Genomic DNA, 15,720 nt, shown 5'->3' with positions numbered 1-15,720 from the left:
CCATGGAATTAAAATCTATGTCTGGTTGGCACAAATCATTTAGAAACACCTCAAAACCTCAGAAGAGACAGAACAGTCACAGTCTGGCTTTCCCTTTCCAACCACAATCTCTCTAGCAAAACAAACAAAAGAGCTAGACAGTAACTCATCAGGAATAACCAAATTAAGTAAGTGCTTCAATCATTACAACGTAAACATTATATAATTTTAATAAAACCAAACTCATAGGCAGTAAAACATCGTTATAAGATAAAAAGAAGATTGTAGACCAAAGGAAAATTCTGAGATTCACTATTATACAAAAAAATATATGAATTAGACAGCATGAGGGAAAAATTTATTTGAAAAAAAAAATAAATGAATGGAATCGTAGAAAAACTAGATGACAGTTACTTCTATTTAGAGGAAAAATACAAAGAGTTAAAAATTATTAATGAAATTATGATAGCTGTGGGGAAAAAAGATGACGTAACATAAAAATTATTGCTTTCTCTGAAGTAGAAGAAACCAACAAATAAAACTGAAAAGCTATTAAGTGACAAAATAGGTAAAATTTCTCTGAAATGAAAAAAGTGAAAAGGCAAAAATATAGCAGGCATCCAAGCAGAACATTCATGTCATCGAAAGGCGAAAAATACCAGGGTGCCCTCGGATTTCTTACGGCAATACTCAGTGCTTGGACTTAATAGAGAAGTGTGTTCACACATCTGAGGCAAGGAAGGCATGAACCATTAATAACATTCCCAGAAAAGAATAAAGGCAACAGTCAGACACCCGAAGCATGAAATATTTCAAGGATTAAAAAACCAACTAGCACTGTTACAGTTCTTTCAGAATATGTCTAGCAAATTTTCTGGCTTTTCCAGGAAAATCCCCCACGCAGGTAAATAAAACAAATCAAAACTAGCAAACAAAACTGATTAAGAATACAAGGAAAGAAGGAATGATTTGACTAAAGAACTGAGAAATGGAAAATCCATAATATAAAGAAGACCAGAGATGATGTGTAACTGCAGCCATTTATATGTAGGATGAAGACCAAAGACCTGAGACAGTTAAAGTTGCAGAACTGAATGTAAATACTACGAATTCTGACAAAGTTAAAGTAATATCATTATCAACACACTGGAAATGAAGAGAAGTGAGGACAAACTGGAGAGCAGCTAATCATCTCCAATGACACTGCAGGGAGTTAACAAAAGCTGTCTGAAATTAAAACACGGAGCTAATGCATTCAGCTTCTTAATGGTATTTATAATCTTTTATTCTTAACCATAAATACAAGTTTAATTTTAAAAAGTTCTTGCGGTAAAGAAATATTTAAGTTCAGCCATTTTCTAAGTTTTTTTTTATTTTTTCTATTAAATTACATATATTAATTACAGTTCACCTATCTATATATTTTATTCATTTATTTGTGCAAATATATAATTATATAACTGTGATATGTTCATGAAATGTTAACAGTATTTGTTTTTCTGAGTGTAAAGACTTTGGAGTGGTCAGTGATTTTTAAAACTTGACTAAAGTGATTACTGATTAATGTAAAAGCATAAACTTTATCTGCATTAAAAATCTAAATATGATAATGATAACCATGATAATAAAATGATTATGAAAGCCTTCAGATACCTAGGTATATGAATTAGCTTGTATGAAAGAAAGAAACCTAAATAGAGGAGATTTGCCATGATACCTGAATGAAAGAGGTAATGAGATTAGCATGTCATGTAATCAGGAAAGACATTTGCTGTGCTCACCTGGCCCCATGGCTTTGTGTCTGAATTCTTTTTATTATTATTATTATTATTATTATTATTATTATTATTATTATACTTTAAGTTCTAGGGTACATGTGCACAACGTGCAAGTTTGTTACATATGTATACAGCTTTGTGTCTGAATTCTATAAAGAATAATTGAACATACGAGGTGCAAAACTGGTGGATCCAAGAACTGGGTTAACACCACACTGAAATGGACATGACGGGAAAAGCAGAGCCTTATTCACACCTCTGCTAACATGGGCATCCTGAGAACTCAAGATTTATTTGCTTAACTGTGGAGTTACTGGAATTTGAATTATCTGGTAGTAGTTCCTCTGTCACTACTACCAGTCTGTCATGTAGGAAGCTGGGATCAGTGGCAGTGGTGAGATACCACCTCAACTAAGAGTCCTTGAACAGGAAACAAACAAACGAAGAGGGCTGTTTAGTTCGTCTCAGATAAGAGGTTCTGAAGAACTACACGATGCAAATTTTGCTGGTTAGAAGTAGTTAAATGTATGTAATTTGACAACACGTCTACCTTGGACTTGTGTAACCTTGGGAAACATATTCCAATTAAGTTTTTTAAAAAGTCTGAAGATTAGGTGTCCTAAATTCCTGATATTTTAAATGTTTTGGCCTAAAATTGCACCAAGTGCCTTGAAAACAGATGCAGAATGTTATCATCATTACCACTTATATAAACTAGCCCAAATTACACATCCTTTGTATTGTTCTTGTCTGAATAGTATTATATATTTAACTTCACAAATGTTCTATGAGTAATCTTCCCTGAGAATAATGTTAATTTTGAAAAATACATTGAATTCTAAGATATTTCCTGGATACATTATGATATGTTTTTCTGTTTACTTTTTTTGCTAGACTACTTGGGTTAACTTTTGAAAAGCATGAAGAAGGGTGTGAATTGCTGAGGCTAATCATAGAACTTTAAAAGTCTGTAGATATTTAGCGATGGAGAGAGGGTGAGAAGAGCGTGTAAAGTTGGTGCAGACCATAGTTGATCAGGTTAGGTGACTAGATGTGTATTTACGGGTGACTGCATTTTCTGTGCAATAGAAATCTCTTTATTATCTTTCCATGTGTAGGACGAAATGCCTCTACAACCACAAAGTAACTTTAAATGAGAAAATCCTGTATGTCAGACTGAAATACTGGCTAAATTTAAAGACAGCAACAGCATGTCATTAATGGAGGTTAAACATACACAACCACATACAGAAATCAAAATTATTGTACCCAGCAGTTTTTTTTTTCTCTCAGCTTCACTGAATCTTCCAAAGTGCCTTTTAGATTTTCTAATAGATTCTTACCTTAGAACTACAGGAACTTCGGAATTTTATCATAAAATTGTTGACTACATGAAAATGCGAGAAAAGATTGAAGTGTATAACACAATTTTTAAAATTAAAAATCTCACTTCTACTTTCGTTATTGAAATGTTTGTGTTCTTCCTTAACCTAAGAGTTAAGCACTTTGATAAGTTTCTACCAAACTCGCTTAATAATGAACAAACTAAGGCTAAGAGAAATTGTGGCTGGCTTTTATAGAACTAAATAGGCTTTATGACATTCATGGACAAGTGAATCATACTGTGAGAGGTGCTTATAAAATATATTTTTCTCTTTATTTTAAATATTTATCCAACTTTTAGGTTCACAGAGTAGTTCAGCCACTGTGGAAAGCAGTCTGGAGATTTCTTACATATTAATTTTTGAAGCATATGTGCAGAGAATTTTCCAAGAAGTGTATGAGTCCACTCCTATTTCTGTTCTTGCACCAGATTTCCTGCCTGGCTACCAATGTGCCTGCCTTTCCCATGCTTCCTAGCTACACGGAGACAAACAATAATGAAGGAAGACACAGGAAGGACCAGCATGAGGGCTGCGATGTGAAGGGGAGCATATATTCTTCAGTCAATACAGTAGGTTTTGGAAATGCTTGTGAACATGGAGTTAGCTTTCCCAGGGACAGAAATTAGGAAGCTCAAGTGCCTCCGCCTCACACATTAATGCTATAATGTTAGTGGACCCTATCCTCTATGGTCCATTGGTGGAATCCACGCACATTCCTGTTTCTCAAGAGAATCCTAATTTGACACCTGTTGTTATGCCCTCAGAAATGTCCTGGCTGAGAAGGTAAATTCTACAACCTGCCTGCTGGTAGAAGGTTTCACAATCACTTAAATTTCGTTCCCAGGTAGCCACAACAAATGAACCTAAATGACTTTAGGGATAAATCATTTCTGCTGTCCCTGGACTTATCAATAGGAGGCATTTTCAGAGAAGTTTTGGCCTATGCTTACTGTCACTTGCTTCCTATGTTAAGCAGTTTCTTGATTTTCAGGTATAAGTTTTAATTCCTTCAAATACGGAATTATTTAATAGTGCCAAACAAAAGAACTCAGTAAATAACTGTCAAAGACGGTGACTTTCAATGAAAGTAAGACTCCAATACGTGTAACCATGCTTTTTGTTTTTCCTTTTCATAAAAACAAAATAAAGCAAAAGAACTAAATTTTTATTTTAAATTTAATACTTTTTAAAAGTCTAATTGTGTAAGGTCAAGTATTAATACATCTGTCTACTGTGTTACTTGTCTGAACGATATCCAGAAAGTAAAGTAGTATCAAAATAAAATCTCTAGTATCAGAGTAGAGTCAATATAGTATATTAGAAGCTGTATCAGTTTGCACATTTTCAAAAAGAAATTTAAAGTTAATATAGTTATCCTAATTAAATGTTTTATGAAAAGCCATCCTTTGTTCTCTTTTCATGTTGATCCTTAAGGAAAAATAACTTTAATACAAATTATTTAAATTATGGCCCACTATGCAACCCATCTGCTAATCTTCTACATTGATTAAAATATTAAAACATTATTTTAGACTAAAAGAGACTTTCACATTTATGAAATAAGTATAACATTTTTCCAAGTTTTGTATAACACAATTTCCATTATTTCTATCTTAATAAACTTATTTCCACAAATACACATATACCTCAGGGGAAATGTAATAGATATGAAAAATTCTAGTAAGTTTTTGATATATCCAGGAATATTTACTACCTTCTGAGAGGTAATGTACATAAGCCAAAATGAAGAAAATCTAAGCTACAATCTTAATTTTTAGCATGCTTCTAAGATATAAAACACAGGTAGCACATGTGAACACACACATATTTGAAGGATATTCTCGCTTGTTTTATATAATGTACCTCCAGAAATAAATTTAGTTTCTACATTAAAATTCTTTGTCACCTCTTTTAGAAAATGCATGACTATTAAAGCTGATGAGATATATAGTATGTCGAATTAAAATAATTAATTCAAATCCGTGCCTTTTTGAAAAAATTATTCAAGACATATCAAATGCCGCCTTTGGATTTACTGTAACTTTATATTTTAATTTCCAGTGAAAATAGAGAGGCACATTTTATAGAGCAGAAAAGCAACACTGCAGGTTAGTTCAAAATGGTTCTCTAAGATTTGTCGGGTTGAAACCAACTTCCACAGATTTTCAATTATTTTATCATTTTGATTTCTAAACATAGGTGTTTAGCTTAAGGAAACTAAACACATGCTGAAGAGATGAGGGGATTCTATCCTGCTATTTCAAGCTAAAACATAAAATCTAAATTATCTTTTAGAGTAAGCCAAAGCCAGTATCACATACCTTTCGAGAATGAATTTCTTTCACATACAATGGAAGTAGAAACTCAGATATACCTTCAAGTCGGATTCCCTTCTTGGTGACTCTCAGATTTCCCATACCATCCTACAAGCAATGAAATATAGTTCACTTTTAGGTTAATTGGAGAATGAATATCTGGCCATAATTTTCTTAGGCCTAAATTGAGAAAACAGTGAGCTCAAATCAGTGATGATTTAAGGAAAATGAGAGATTGAATCTACTTAATTAATGATTGCAGCACTTTGCATGCATATAGAGGGCTCTATTTAAAATGAACAGGAAAAGAGGATTTAAAGGACTGTGTCTTCTTTGAGTTCTACCAGGGACTAGGATTTGCCCATGAATAAATCCTTTACATTTTTCATGCATCAGTCAGTTCAACTATTTATTTTGCATAATGATGCTTGCTACCTGACTGTTGGAAATAACTTTGTTTGCAGAGAAATCTAGTAATATTTTTACATTACAGTTATACAAATAACTCTAAAATATTCAGTCACATTTGTACAATAATTTTAACAAATAACTAATGACTGTCTGATATTAGTAACCACGATGTTCCTGTGTTCAAACCATGAGTAGGTGTCTGTCAGATCCTTTAGAAAATAGCAGTTTTTGAGAAGGATAAAACAGGTACACAAATAATGCTTATGAGACAGAATAAAATAACTAAACAGAGCGCTATTGGGAATTAAAGAAAGGAGGTCTTATACCTGCCAAGATAGTAAACCATTTCTCATGGAAGAGATTGACTACGATAAAGTTGTTAAGAATGTGGAATTTCAACAGGGAAGGTCCCTGAAGGGTGGAACAAAATGAATATTCTGGCAACATTTAGAAAATAGCATCTGATCTCACTAATGTATGAGAGTTCTATCTTCGAATATTGGAAGAGAAAGCAATGGAGAGTACATTTTGGAGCCGGAGAAAGGAAAGCCATACATACAAAGCTAAGGAGAATGTACTTAAGTCAGATTCCAGAAGAAGACACTATAAAGGTTCTTACATAGTTCAATGGCTTGAAATGATTGGAGGCAGCCTTCAAGAAGTTAATCTAGCAGAAGTACTATTTAGGGCTAACTGATACAGTATTACTAATAATGCATAACTGGGTAGTAGTTTGAGGAATATGGAAGAAGAAAAATTTACAGACTTGTTGACTAATTTTATGTGGAGACACGGAAAGGAAGAGCTTTTAAGATTAATCCAAGGTTTCACAACTAAGCATGAATAAGAAAATACAGTGACCTTAAAAACATTATATTTTCATTGTAAAATTGGTTATATATATTATATATAAAATCATATATAATCAATTATATATAATCATAATCATATATAATCAATCATATAATCAGACATAATTATATATTATACACAGTTGATTATATAATCATATATAATCAATGATATATAATCATATTTTAATTATAGGACAATACATAATCATATATAATTATATATACATATCTGTATACACACACACACACACACACACACATATATGTATCTCAACCAGCACCTCCATAGAAAGGGATGAGGACGTGGGCCAGGCGCGGTGGCTCATGCCTATAAAATCTCAGCACATTGGGAGGCTGAGGCAAGCGGATCACAAGGTCAGGAGATTGAGACCATCCTGGCTAACACGGTGAAACCCCGTCTCTACTAAAAATACAAAAAATTAGCCGGCCTTGGTGGCATGCATCTGTAGTCCCAGTTACTCGGGAGGCTGAGGGAGGAGAATGGCGTGAACCCGGGAGGTGGAGCTTGCAGTGAGCCGAGATCATGCCACTGCACTCCAGCCTGGGCGACAGAGTGAGACTTCATCTCGTAACAAAAAAGAAAGGGATGAGGACGTGACAAGAAATACCTGACTCTATCATTATGTATAAGCAAGCCCAACATGGACAGATGTATATAAAACCAAGGATAAATTCTTGGATGATATCAATGGGTTGGGGAAATATCTTTTATATATTCAGGGATGTTGTGATCAGTATCAGAGGAAGGTTGAGGGAATATAAGGGCCTAACCCCTCAGAAAGAGAAACCCATTGAGGTAGAATTATATAACATGATGAAATCAGCAATAGAAAATATGTTATAGAAAAGTTTTGCAGAAAGAAAAAAATGAATAGGATTTAACTAAGAATTGAAGGACTCTTTAAATTTTTTAAAAAGCCAGATTAAAGGATAATGACTACAGAGCAAGAGGGACATTTGCAGGTGACGAGGTCTGGATTGCCCCATAGAAGGAGAAAGTAAGAGATTTGGGTTGAATTAAAATTAGGATGAGATGAAGAAATTTGTTCCTTGAGGCAAGTGAAAAAGTCAAAACTGATGCTGGAAATGCCTTACAGGGAACCAATCCAAAATGAATGAAGAAATGAATGAATGATTTCAAGTGGATTTGAAGAGTTATTCAGATGAGAAAATACATACATTTCTGTTAGGATGATAATACATCCTACTTTCTCTGAGAAAGGGCTGATTTACACCAGTTTTATAGTATCCTCTTACATTTTCAAAAATAAAAAGTGGCTCAGATTTAGACATTCAATTACGTTACCACCCACTTACTGACTCTAATAAGTGTGGTTTTGCAGCACTGTACTGATTTAAGAATAGAAACAGAATTGACAGTGAGAGAAACTCAAAAGGGAGGATTTGCTAGACAGGAATGATAGAAAGTGATAAAGATGTGGTATTCTTAAAGTGGCAAAAAAAAAAAAGATGTTTTCAAATGACTAACCATTATTTTTCTCATTGAATCATGACAAGGAAAGTCAGAAGCGGGGTTGGGTTACCAAAATAGTGCACAGTCAAAGAAGGGCAAATGGTGATCAACTAATGATGAAGGTCAGTGGATGTTAAGAAATACGGCAATTATAATATGAAAAAAGGTTTATCACCAGAAAGCATAATTTTGGATTTGGAGATCTTGAAGTTCAGAGCATTTTCAGCCATGGTAAGACTTACAGAACACCCCCAGGGGTGGAGGCAGATTTAAGAAGACAGAGAATTATCTGGTATTCAGGAAGCCAAGAATATTAATTAGAACCTATAACATGACATGGGGCTTTAAAACACTATTTTGTGTAAGTGGAATTTTCTTGACTAAATTTCACACAGTGACTGTACATATATATTCTTCAATGCCTGCTGGAAGAAAAAGTTCTGAAGTGCTCTCCGTAGAGCTGTTACAGAAATACCTAATTTCACTGGGAGACCATTTCAGAGCAATGGAAACTAGTTCTAACACAATTGTAATTCCCATTTCAATATTAATACTAAAAAATGTTCTGATGAGATGGTTGGAAATAAGCAGACCGGGCATCCACAGTTAAGTGTGTTATTACTTATGTTATATGCATCTTTGATTTTGCAGTTTTCAGTCCTGAGCTTTGTGTGTTTCCTTCTTATATTTTCTACTTAATATATGATTTCAGATATACAATCACATTTCATTTAAATTAGATAAAACAGAATTCCCCTCTGTAAATGTAGGACTGTTTTTGTTTGTTTGTTTTGAGATGGAGTCTCGCTCTGTCGCCAGGTTGGAGGGCAGCAGTGCAATCTCGGCTCACTGCAACCTCCACCTCCCAGGTTCAAGCGATTCTCCTACCTCAGCCTCCTGAGTAGCTGGGACTACAGGTGCGCACCACCATGCCCAGATAACTTTTGTACTTTTAGTAGAGACGTGGTTTCACCATGTTGGACAAGGACTGTTCTTGTAATACCATGCTGTGAATCTAACCGCACTTCACCATATCTATTTGTTTCTCCTTTTATTTTTCCTGTCTTGTATGAAAAAATGAATTTTCAAGTTTTTCCATATTATCTAGATGAAATGATAAAATGTATCAAGCTGTATAACACATACTCCATGTATAATCAACCTGACTCTCACACTCAGGCATTAAGTCCAGTGATTTATGAGCTGATGAAATTATCTGGTTTTCCCTCTGCAAGAGCATTAGAAATTAAATTTATTTTTAGTGTTACTACAGTTTTCTGATGATTTTCTTGATCCCTTCAGTATCTGAAAAGGAGAAAATGATTTCTTAATTTTCTGTTCAGGAAGACATTGTTACCAGAAGGTAATAGATTCTAATGTACTAGACCTAGACCTTGTCTTTGTTCTACCACTTCTTCCCTTTGTTAAGTGTCAACCACCTAACTAATCACTTTGTGTCTTAATTTTATCATCTGTAAATGGAATAATAACGTAAGTTATGTGTCTATGATAAAGATTACATGAGGATGTAGAAAGCTTAAAATAGAGCCTAATTTATGTCAAACTACTCAATAGTTTTACTGTTATTAACATTTTACTTAAATTTTCAGTTTTTGTCTTATATATTATAAAAATTCATGTTGTTTTTTTTTTAGAGAAATTCTCTTTGAACTTCAGTATAATCTACATCAAATTTCATCATCATTATAGTTACAATACTTTTGTTCATCATCCTGTAATCTCACACATTGCAATGGTTCTAATGTGTCCCCTCTTAAATTTAGGTGTTGAAACTTAAGGGCCAATGTGATAGTATTAAGAGGTGGAGCCTTTAAGAGGTGACTAGGCCAGGAGGGCTCCTCCCTTGTGAATGGAACTATGCCCTTATAAAAGAGGTAAATGAGGCTTCATGCAGTGTTTCGACCTCTTGCTCTTCTGCCTTCCCCCAGAGCATTCCCTCCCTCTGGAGGATGCAGCAACAATGTGCCAACTTGGAAGAAAACAGCAGCCTTCATCAGACAACACAACCTGCTATTGCCTTAATCTTGGACTTCCCAGCCTCCAAAACTGTAAGAAAATATTTTCTGAGTTTTTTTTTTCTAAATTATCCAGTCTCAGGTATTTTGTTATAGCAGCAAAAACTGACTAGGGCACATGTGATTTACCTATTGTTCACAGACAGTATAGTGTCATTTTAGAAGGAGATATGAAATCAGACATTTGGGGTTTGAAACTTGACTTTTTTATTTATTAACAGTTGACTTTGACATGCTGTCTGTCTAAACCCAAATGTGTATTTTATAAACATCAAACAACAGTATTCCTCACAGGGATGTTGTATTAATTTAATGAGACACTATGTAAGTGAATTAGTATTGGACCTGGTATATTTTAATACTTATTCCCTTTACTTGTGGGTTACTGAAAATTAATATTTTAAAAAGTAGATTGTCTAATCAACACATTTAAAAAATATCGTCTCTTATTTTTATTTCTTCTTTTTCATTTCCAACGACACTGTGACAGTTCAAGATCACTTTATCTCCAGCTTGGAGATTGCCACCTAACCACTGCTTATATTGTTATTTTATTATTTTAGTATTATTCTTGCTCAAAAGCCCAAAGTGTCACCTTAGCCTCTGAGTATAGATTTGTGTCCTCTATTGTGAATATTTACTGTGCTTTCTAAATAATTCACTGTAATGATCATATTCTTGCTTACGGGAAATATTATAAAACAGACTCTTCCACGGTGCCCCAACCCCCTCCTTTAGAATGAATTTCTAGATTTGCTAAGGGTCTCCTCCAATCCTGTTTGTTTTCAGCTGTTTGTTGGTGTTGTTTGTTTTTTGTTTTGGTTTATTTGTATTTTCTTTTTTTTCATCATCACTCAACTTATACTTCCACTAAACTGTACTGCCAGCAGTTTTTTGTTTGTTTGTTTTTCAGAACAGCTCCATGTTTTGCCATCAAAATTTCTTGATCCATGTATTCTAGCTGCTTGAGATAATTCTTCACTCCCATTTCCTTTTAATGCTCTTACCCATATTCCAAAGAATTACCTGTCCAAAGAATGCTATGGTTAATATCCTAGTCAGAAATAACATGGTTTTCTACTTTATATTTAGAAAATGCTCTATTAGTATTTCTTACAAAATGTATCATATTCTGATGCTAATTTTAGTTAACTGCGTATACACTTTTATCTCTTCTTTAAAAGTTTATGATCAACCTCACTTATCTTCATGTTCGTTTCTTCATCTGGCATAATCCTTCCAACAGTGAATATGAAGTATGTGGTTAGTAAAATGCTGGATTGTTGAACTCAACAGAATTTACGTCTTTACTTAGATAACAAAAACTCCAAAACTAAATTAATACCCTTGTGAAGATCACAATTACTAAAATTTATAGAATTTTAGTAATTGTTGTTGAGAAATACTTATTGGAATTTCTTATGAGAGACTGAATGAAAAATAATATTCTCTGTTGACATTTAAACCTACGATTTAAGAATATTTAAATTTAAATTTAAAGTGACTGTTTAATTTTAAATTTGAATTTAAAATGACTGTGTAAATTTAAATTTAAATTTAAAATGACATTTGAAATTTAAAATCCACAGCCAGAACTTTGCAATGATCTGATGGGAATTCACTCACTCCTCTTGGGTTACCAGAAATCAGAGATAAAATAAACATTTTCTACTCCAAAGATTTCAGATACTGCTTAACAGAGAAATGTAATGGCTGCAGCGCTGAGCATTTTGGCACGAAATTAAGAAAATATTTTAAAATAGATGTATCGATTAAAAATACAGAAAATCTGATGAATGATTTATCACTAAAAATGCCTTTCAAACAAAATTGAAGGACTCTACCAGCTGCAAGAGAAGCAAATATACATTTTAGACATCTTTTCTGGATAAAACCAAAAATCCTCTTTCAAATTACTAGTATTACACATTTCAAAAATTCAATAGGAGGGAAGGTAGATACATGTGTTTTTATTATTTTGAATATCTAAAGATATTATTCATTATATATTTAAATTTGTATGAGGAAAAAATCTTTTTTTTTTTTTTTTTTTGAGATGGAGTCTCGCTCTGTTGCCCAGGCTGGAGTGCAGTGGCGCGATCTCGGCTCACCGCAAGCTCCGCCTCCCGGGTTCACGCCATTCTCCTGCCTCAGCCTTCCCAGTAGCTGGGACTACAGGTGCCCGCCACCACACCTGGCTATTTTTTTGTATTTTTAGTAGAGACGGGGTTTCACTGTGTTAGCTAGGATAGTCTCGATCTCCTGACCTCGTGATCCGCCTGTCTCACCTCTCAAAGTGCTGGGATTACAGGCATGAGCCACCGCGCCCGGCCAGAAAAAATCTTAAAGATGCAGTTCCGAGACAACTTGGAGTTTCGTATGACAAATATTTCTAAGACATTAAGAATTAAATATTTTCAATAAAATAAAAGGAATACATAGAGAATGGAAAATTAAATTGTTTCAATGAAATTAAAAACCATATTTAAACTTCTTTTTGCTATTAATTTTTAAATCTATGTCACATCAGTAAGAAAAAATTAACTTCAACTTCTAGTTAAAGAGGAGGAGGTTCTCTTTAATATATCTAAGCAAAGCATGTGGTTTATGCTGTGTTTTTAATATTTTATACTGAGCTGTTTTTCCGCAAGGATAAAAGAAAAAACAAACAAAACATAAGTTGACGGCCTGCTTTATATGTGTGTTTTACTGTGTTGTTTGCTGTAAGCTTGTATTTTACTTTCATTTTAATTGGCCTCCCTGTATTCCTGCATATTATTAGAAAATAAACTCTACAGTGGTAAAAATTGACAGACCTAGGAATTTGACCTCTAATTCAACTTGTACGGAAACATTTTTATAGATTGCTGTTAATAATATAAATTTTACCATCCTGAATATGATTTATCACCTTTGTTCTTTGCCAATAGTTGCTCAAATTTCATAATTTATGGAGCTTCAGTTGTCATGATTATAAAAGAAAGTTTTTAATATACTTTTGTATTAAATATAATAATAAATATTGTATTTCGTTTCTCTTAAGTGCACTGGTGTTCTTTTAGATGTGCAAATGATTTTTTAAAAGCATGATAAAATAAAATTTCATTTGTTTTCCAAAATTTTCTCGACTGATAATACAGGAAATATGTATCAGGGAAATATGTATTCATATTTATGAATAGATATACATATAATACATTTATACAATACATGTAATATATTTATGAATAAATACAAATACATATTTCCCTTATACATATTCTTATTCTAAGTATTACCCAAATACATATTTTTAACTGTCCACATATCACTAGCCTCACAGACCATATATAATTGCTTAACAAAAAAATGCAGGATGAAAAATTGAAAATAAAAATATGTTGGCCGGGCACAATGGCTCACGCCTGTAATCCCAGCACTTTGGGAGGCTGAGGCGGGCGGATCACGAGGTCAGGAGATTGAGACCATTCTGGCTAACACGGTGAAACCCCATCTCTACTAAAAACAAAATACAAAAAAATTAGCCGGGCGCGGTGGCACGCGCCTGTAGTCCCAGCTACTCGGGAGGCTGAGTCAGGAGAATGGCGTGAACCCGGGAGGCGGAGCTTGTGGTGAGCCGAGATCATGCCACTGCACTCCAGCCTGGGCGACAGAGAGAGGCTCTGTCTCAAAAAAATAAAATAAAATAAAAAATAAAATAAAATAAATAAAATAAAATAAAATAAATAAAATGAAATAAAAAAATAAAAAAATAATAAAATATTAAAAATAAAATAAAAATGTTAATTTGACAAAATGGATAGGATCATAGTGGCCTGTGATGGAGTAAAAATGGACGCACTTAATAAATCCAGTGAGGCTGGTCTGAAGGTAGTGAGTTATCTCAACTGATTGTTGACAGTCAGCTATGGATCAAAATCCTTGTTCTACTCTTTCCCCCGTCTCACTACTGTACTTGAATAGCCTTATATAAATAAATAAATACAATGAGACTACAAATAAGGAACCCCCCAGAGTATTCAGTAACTCGATTTATAAATGGTAAAATCCTAACATTTAATTATATTTAAATTACAAAATTTGGATTGCGATAAAGTATACAGTATGTAGATATAGAGAATATACTTATATGCATATACATAGTGTGTGTATATATATAATGTTCACATATATAGGTTTGTATATATAGTGTGTGTGAGTGTGTGTGTGTATATATGTATATATATAAAATGTTCACATACGAAATGGAGAACGGGCCATAGCTATTCAATCTAGTAGGGACACTTGGAACACATATATATTTTATATTCAATATTTTTAAGAAAAAAATATATTTTTCTACAGGCAACTGGAATCACTGTCAGCAAAAATCAACTGGTATAGCTCAGTCTAATATTAGTTACATGATGCAGATTTCAATGTGCGTAGAAACAACATCCACTTTCACTGGAGGTGAAGGTTACCTGCTGGGAACCAAATCAGTGGTTGTGGGAGAGACTTGCTATAAAAGAATACTGTATCAAAAAGCCAAGGTTACTGTTATAAACAAATCATATTTCTTGATGGTAAATGGAGACAACTGCAAAAAGCCTCAGGCATTTAACTTAAGGAAAATAATAAGTAATGGATTAATAATGTTTTGTACCCTAAAAATTGCCATCTGTAAGTGGGTGGCTGAGGGAATTCCATATGTTAATCTTTTAACAAGGCAATAAAGCCTAAAGGTTCACTATTAGCATGCTTGTCGTTCCCAACTGTGCTTAATAGAATACCAGAATTAATGACCTGGTGAAAAAAAAAAGTTACTTTTCCAAATAAATTTAGAAAACCATTGCAGGATATACTCCTACTCAGATATTCATAATACACATTAGCATATTAACATTCAGATGAGTTTGGAGTAGAGAAACACACTGTGTCTAATACAGAGGTCTCCGAACATTTTGGTCAACGGGACCTCCACTCGCATAACCCACCTTTTAGAGTAGGTGAAATAATGTACCTTTAAATACACCAGGGAAATACTTTAAATACGCCAGGGAAATACAGGGATGAAATATTCATATTTTACCAACTCTGAAGAAAGACCACTTAAAATTGAGGTATATTTTTTAACATGGAGTCTCAAAAATAGGTGATTAAAGAGTTATAAGCTCCTGTCTCCACAGATGTTTAGAGAGCCTGTGTGAAGTATCAATTGTGTCCTAATGTAGCTTCCCAGCTAGTTTTAAATACTGAACATGGCTAGAAATGGGATCTGCTTTATGGATGTCACTTCCTATTTTCAGTAAAAAATGAGCAAGGGAGGTAATCCTGAATATACCTCTGTTTTTTGCAAATATTTGTCTGTTACTATAATTTATTTCCTAAAAGGAGAATGACTTCTTGACTTGAACAAAATCACATTTCTAGACCCTTAAGTTAAAGATAAGACTACGGGGTAGGGTACCCTACCAAAGCACTCCTT

The 15,720-nt window shown here is 33.7% G+C and overlaps 1 protein-coding gene and 1 non-coding gene across 5 annotated transcripts in view; one reads left to right on the top strand and one right to left on the bottom strand.

The window, feature by feature from the left end:
- Positions 1 to 15,720, bottom strand: part of SGCZ (sarcoglycan zeta) — a 1,114,856-nt gene that overhangs the window by 193,316 nt on the left and 905,820 nt on the right. For 3 of the 4 annotated variants that reach the window (XM_030812348.1, XM_030812349.1, XM_003256695.2), the window contains exon 3: positions 5,464 to 5,565. The exons of the other annotated variant lie outside the window; for it this stretch is intronic. In XM_030812348.1, the coding sequence (XP_030668208.1) occupies positions 5,464 to 5,565 (102 nt within the window). The remainder of the gene's footprint in view (positions 1 to 5,463; positions 5,566 to 15,720) is intronic. 4 annotated transcript variants of the gene reach the window in all.
- Positions 815 to 876, top strand: LOC115834929. The gene has a single exon (XR_004029916.1). It is a non-coding gene; the product is annotated as a U7 small nuclear RNA (small nuclear RNA).

This window comes from Nomascus leucogenys, chromosome 4, assembly GCF_006542625.1.
Source record: "Nomascus leucogenys isolate Asia chromosome 4, Asia_NLE_v1, whole genome shotgun sequence".
Lineage (NCBI taxonomy): Eukaryota > Metazoa > Chordata > Mammalia > Primates > Hylobatidae > Nomascus > Nomascus leucogenys.
Note: the sequence above shows the minus strand (reverse complement) of the source record. Positions and strands in the feature narration are given on the sequence as shown.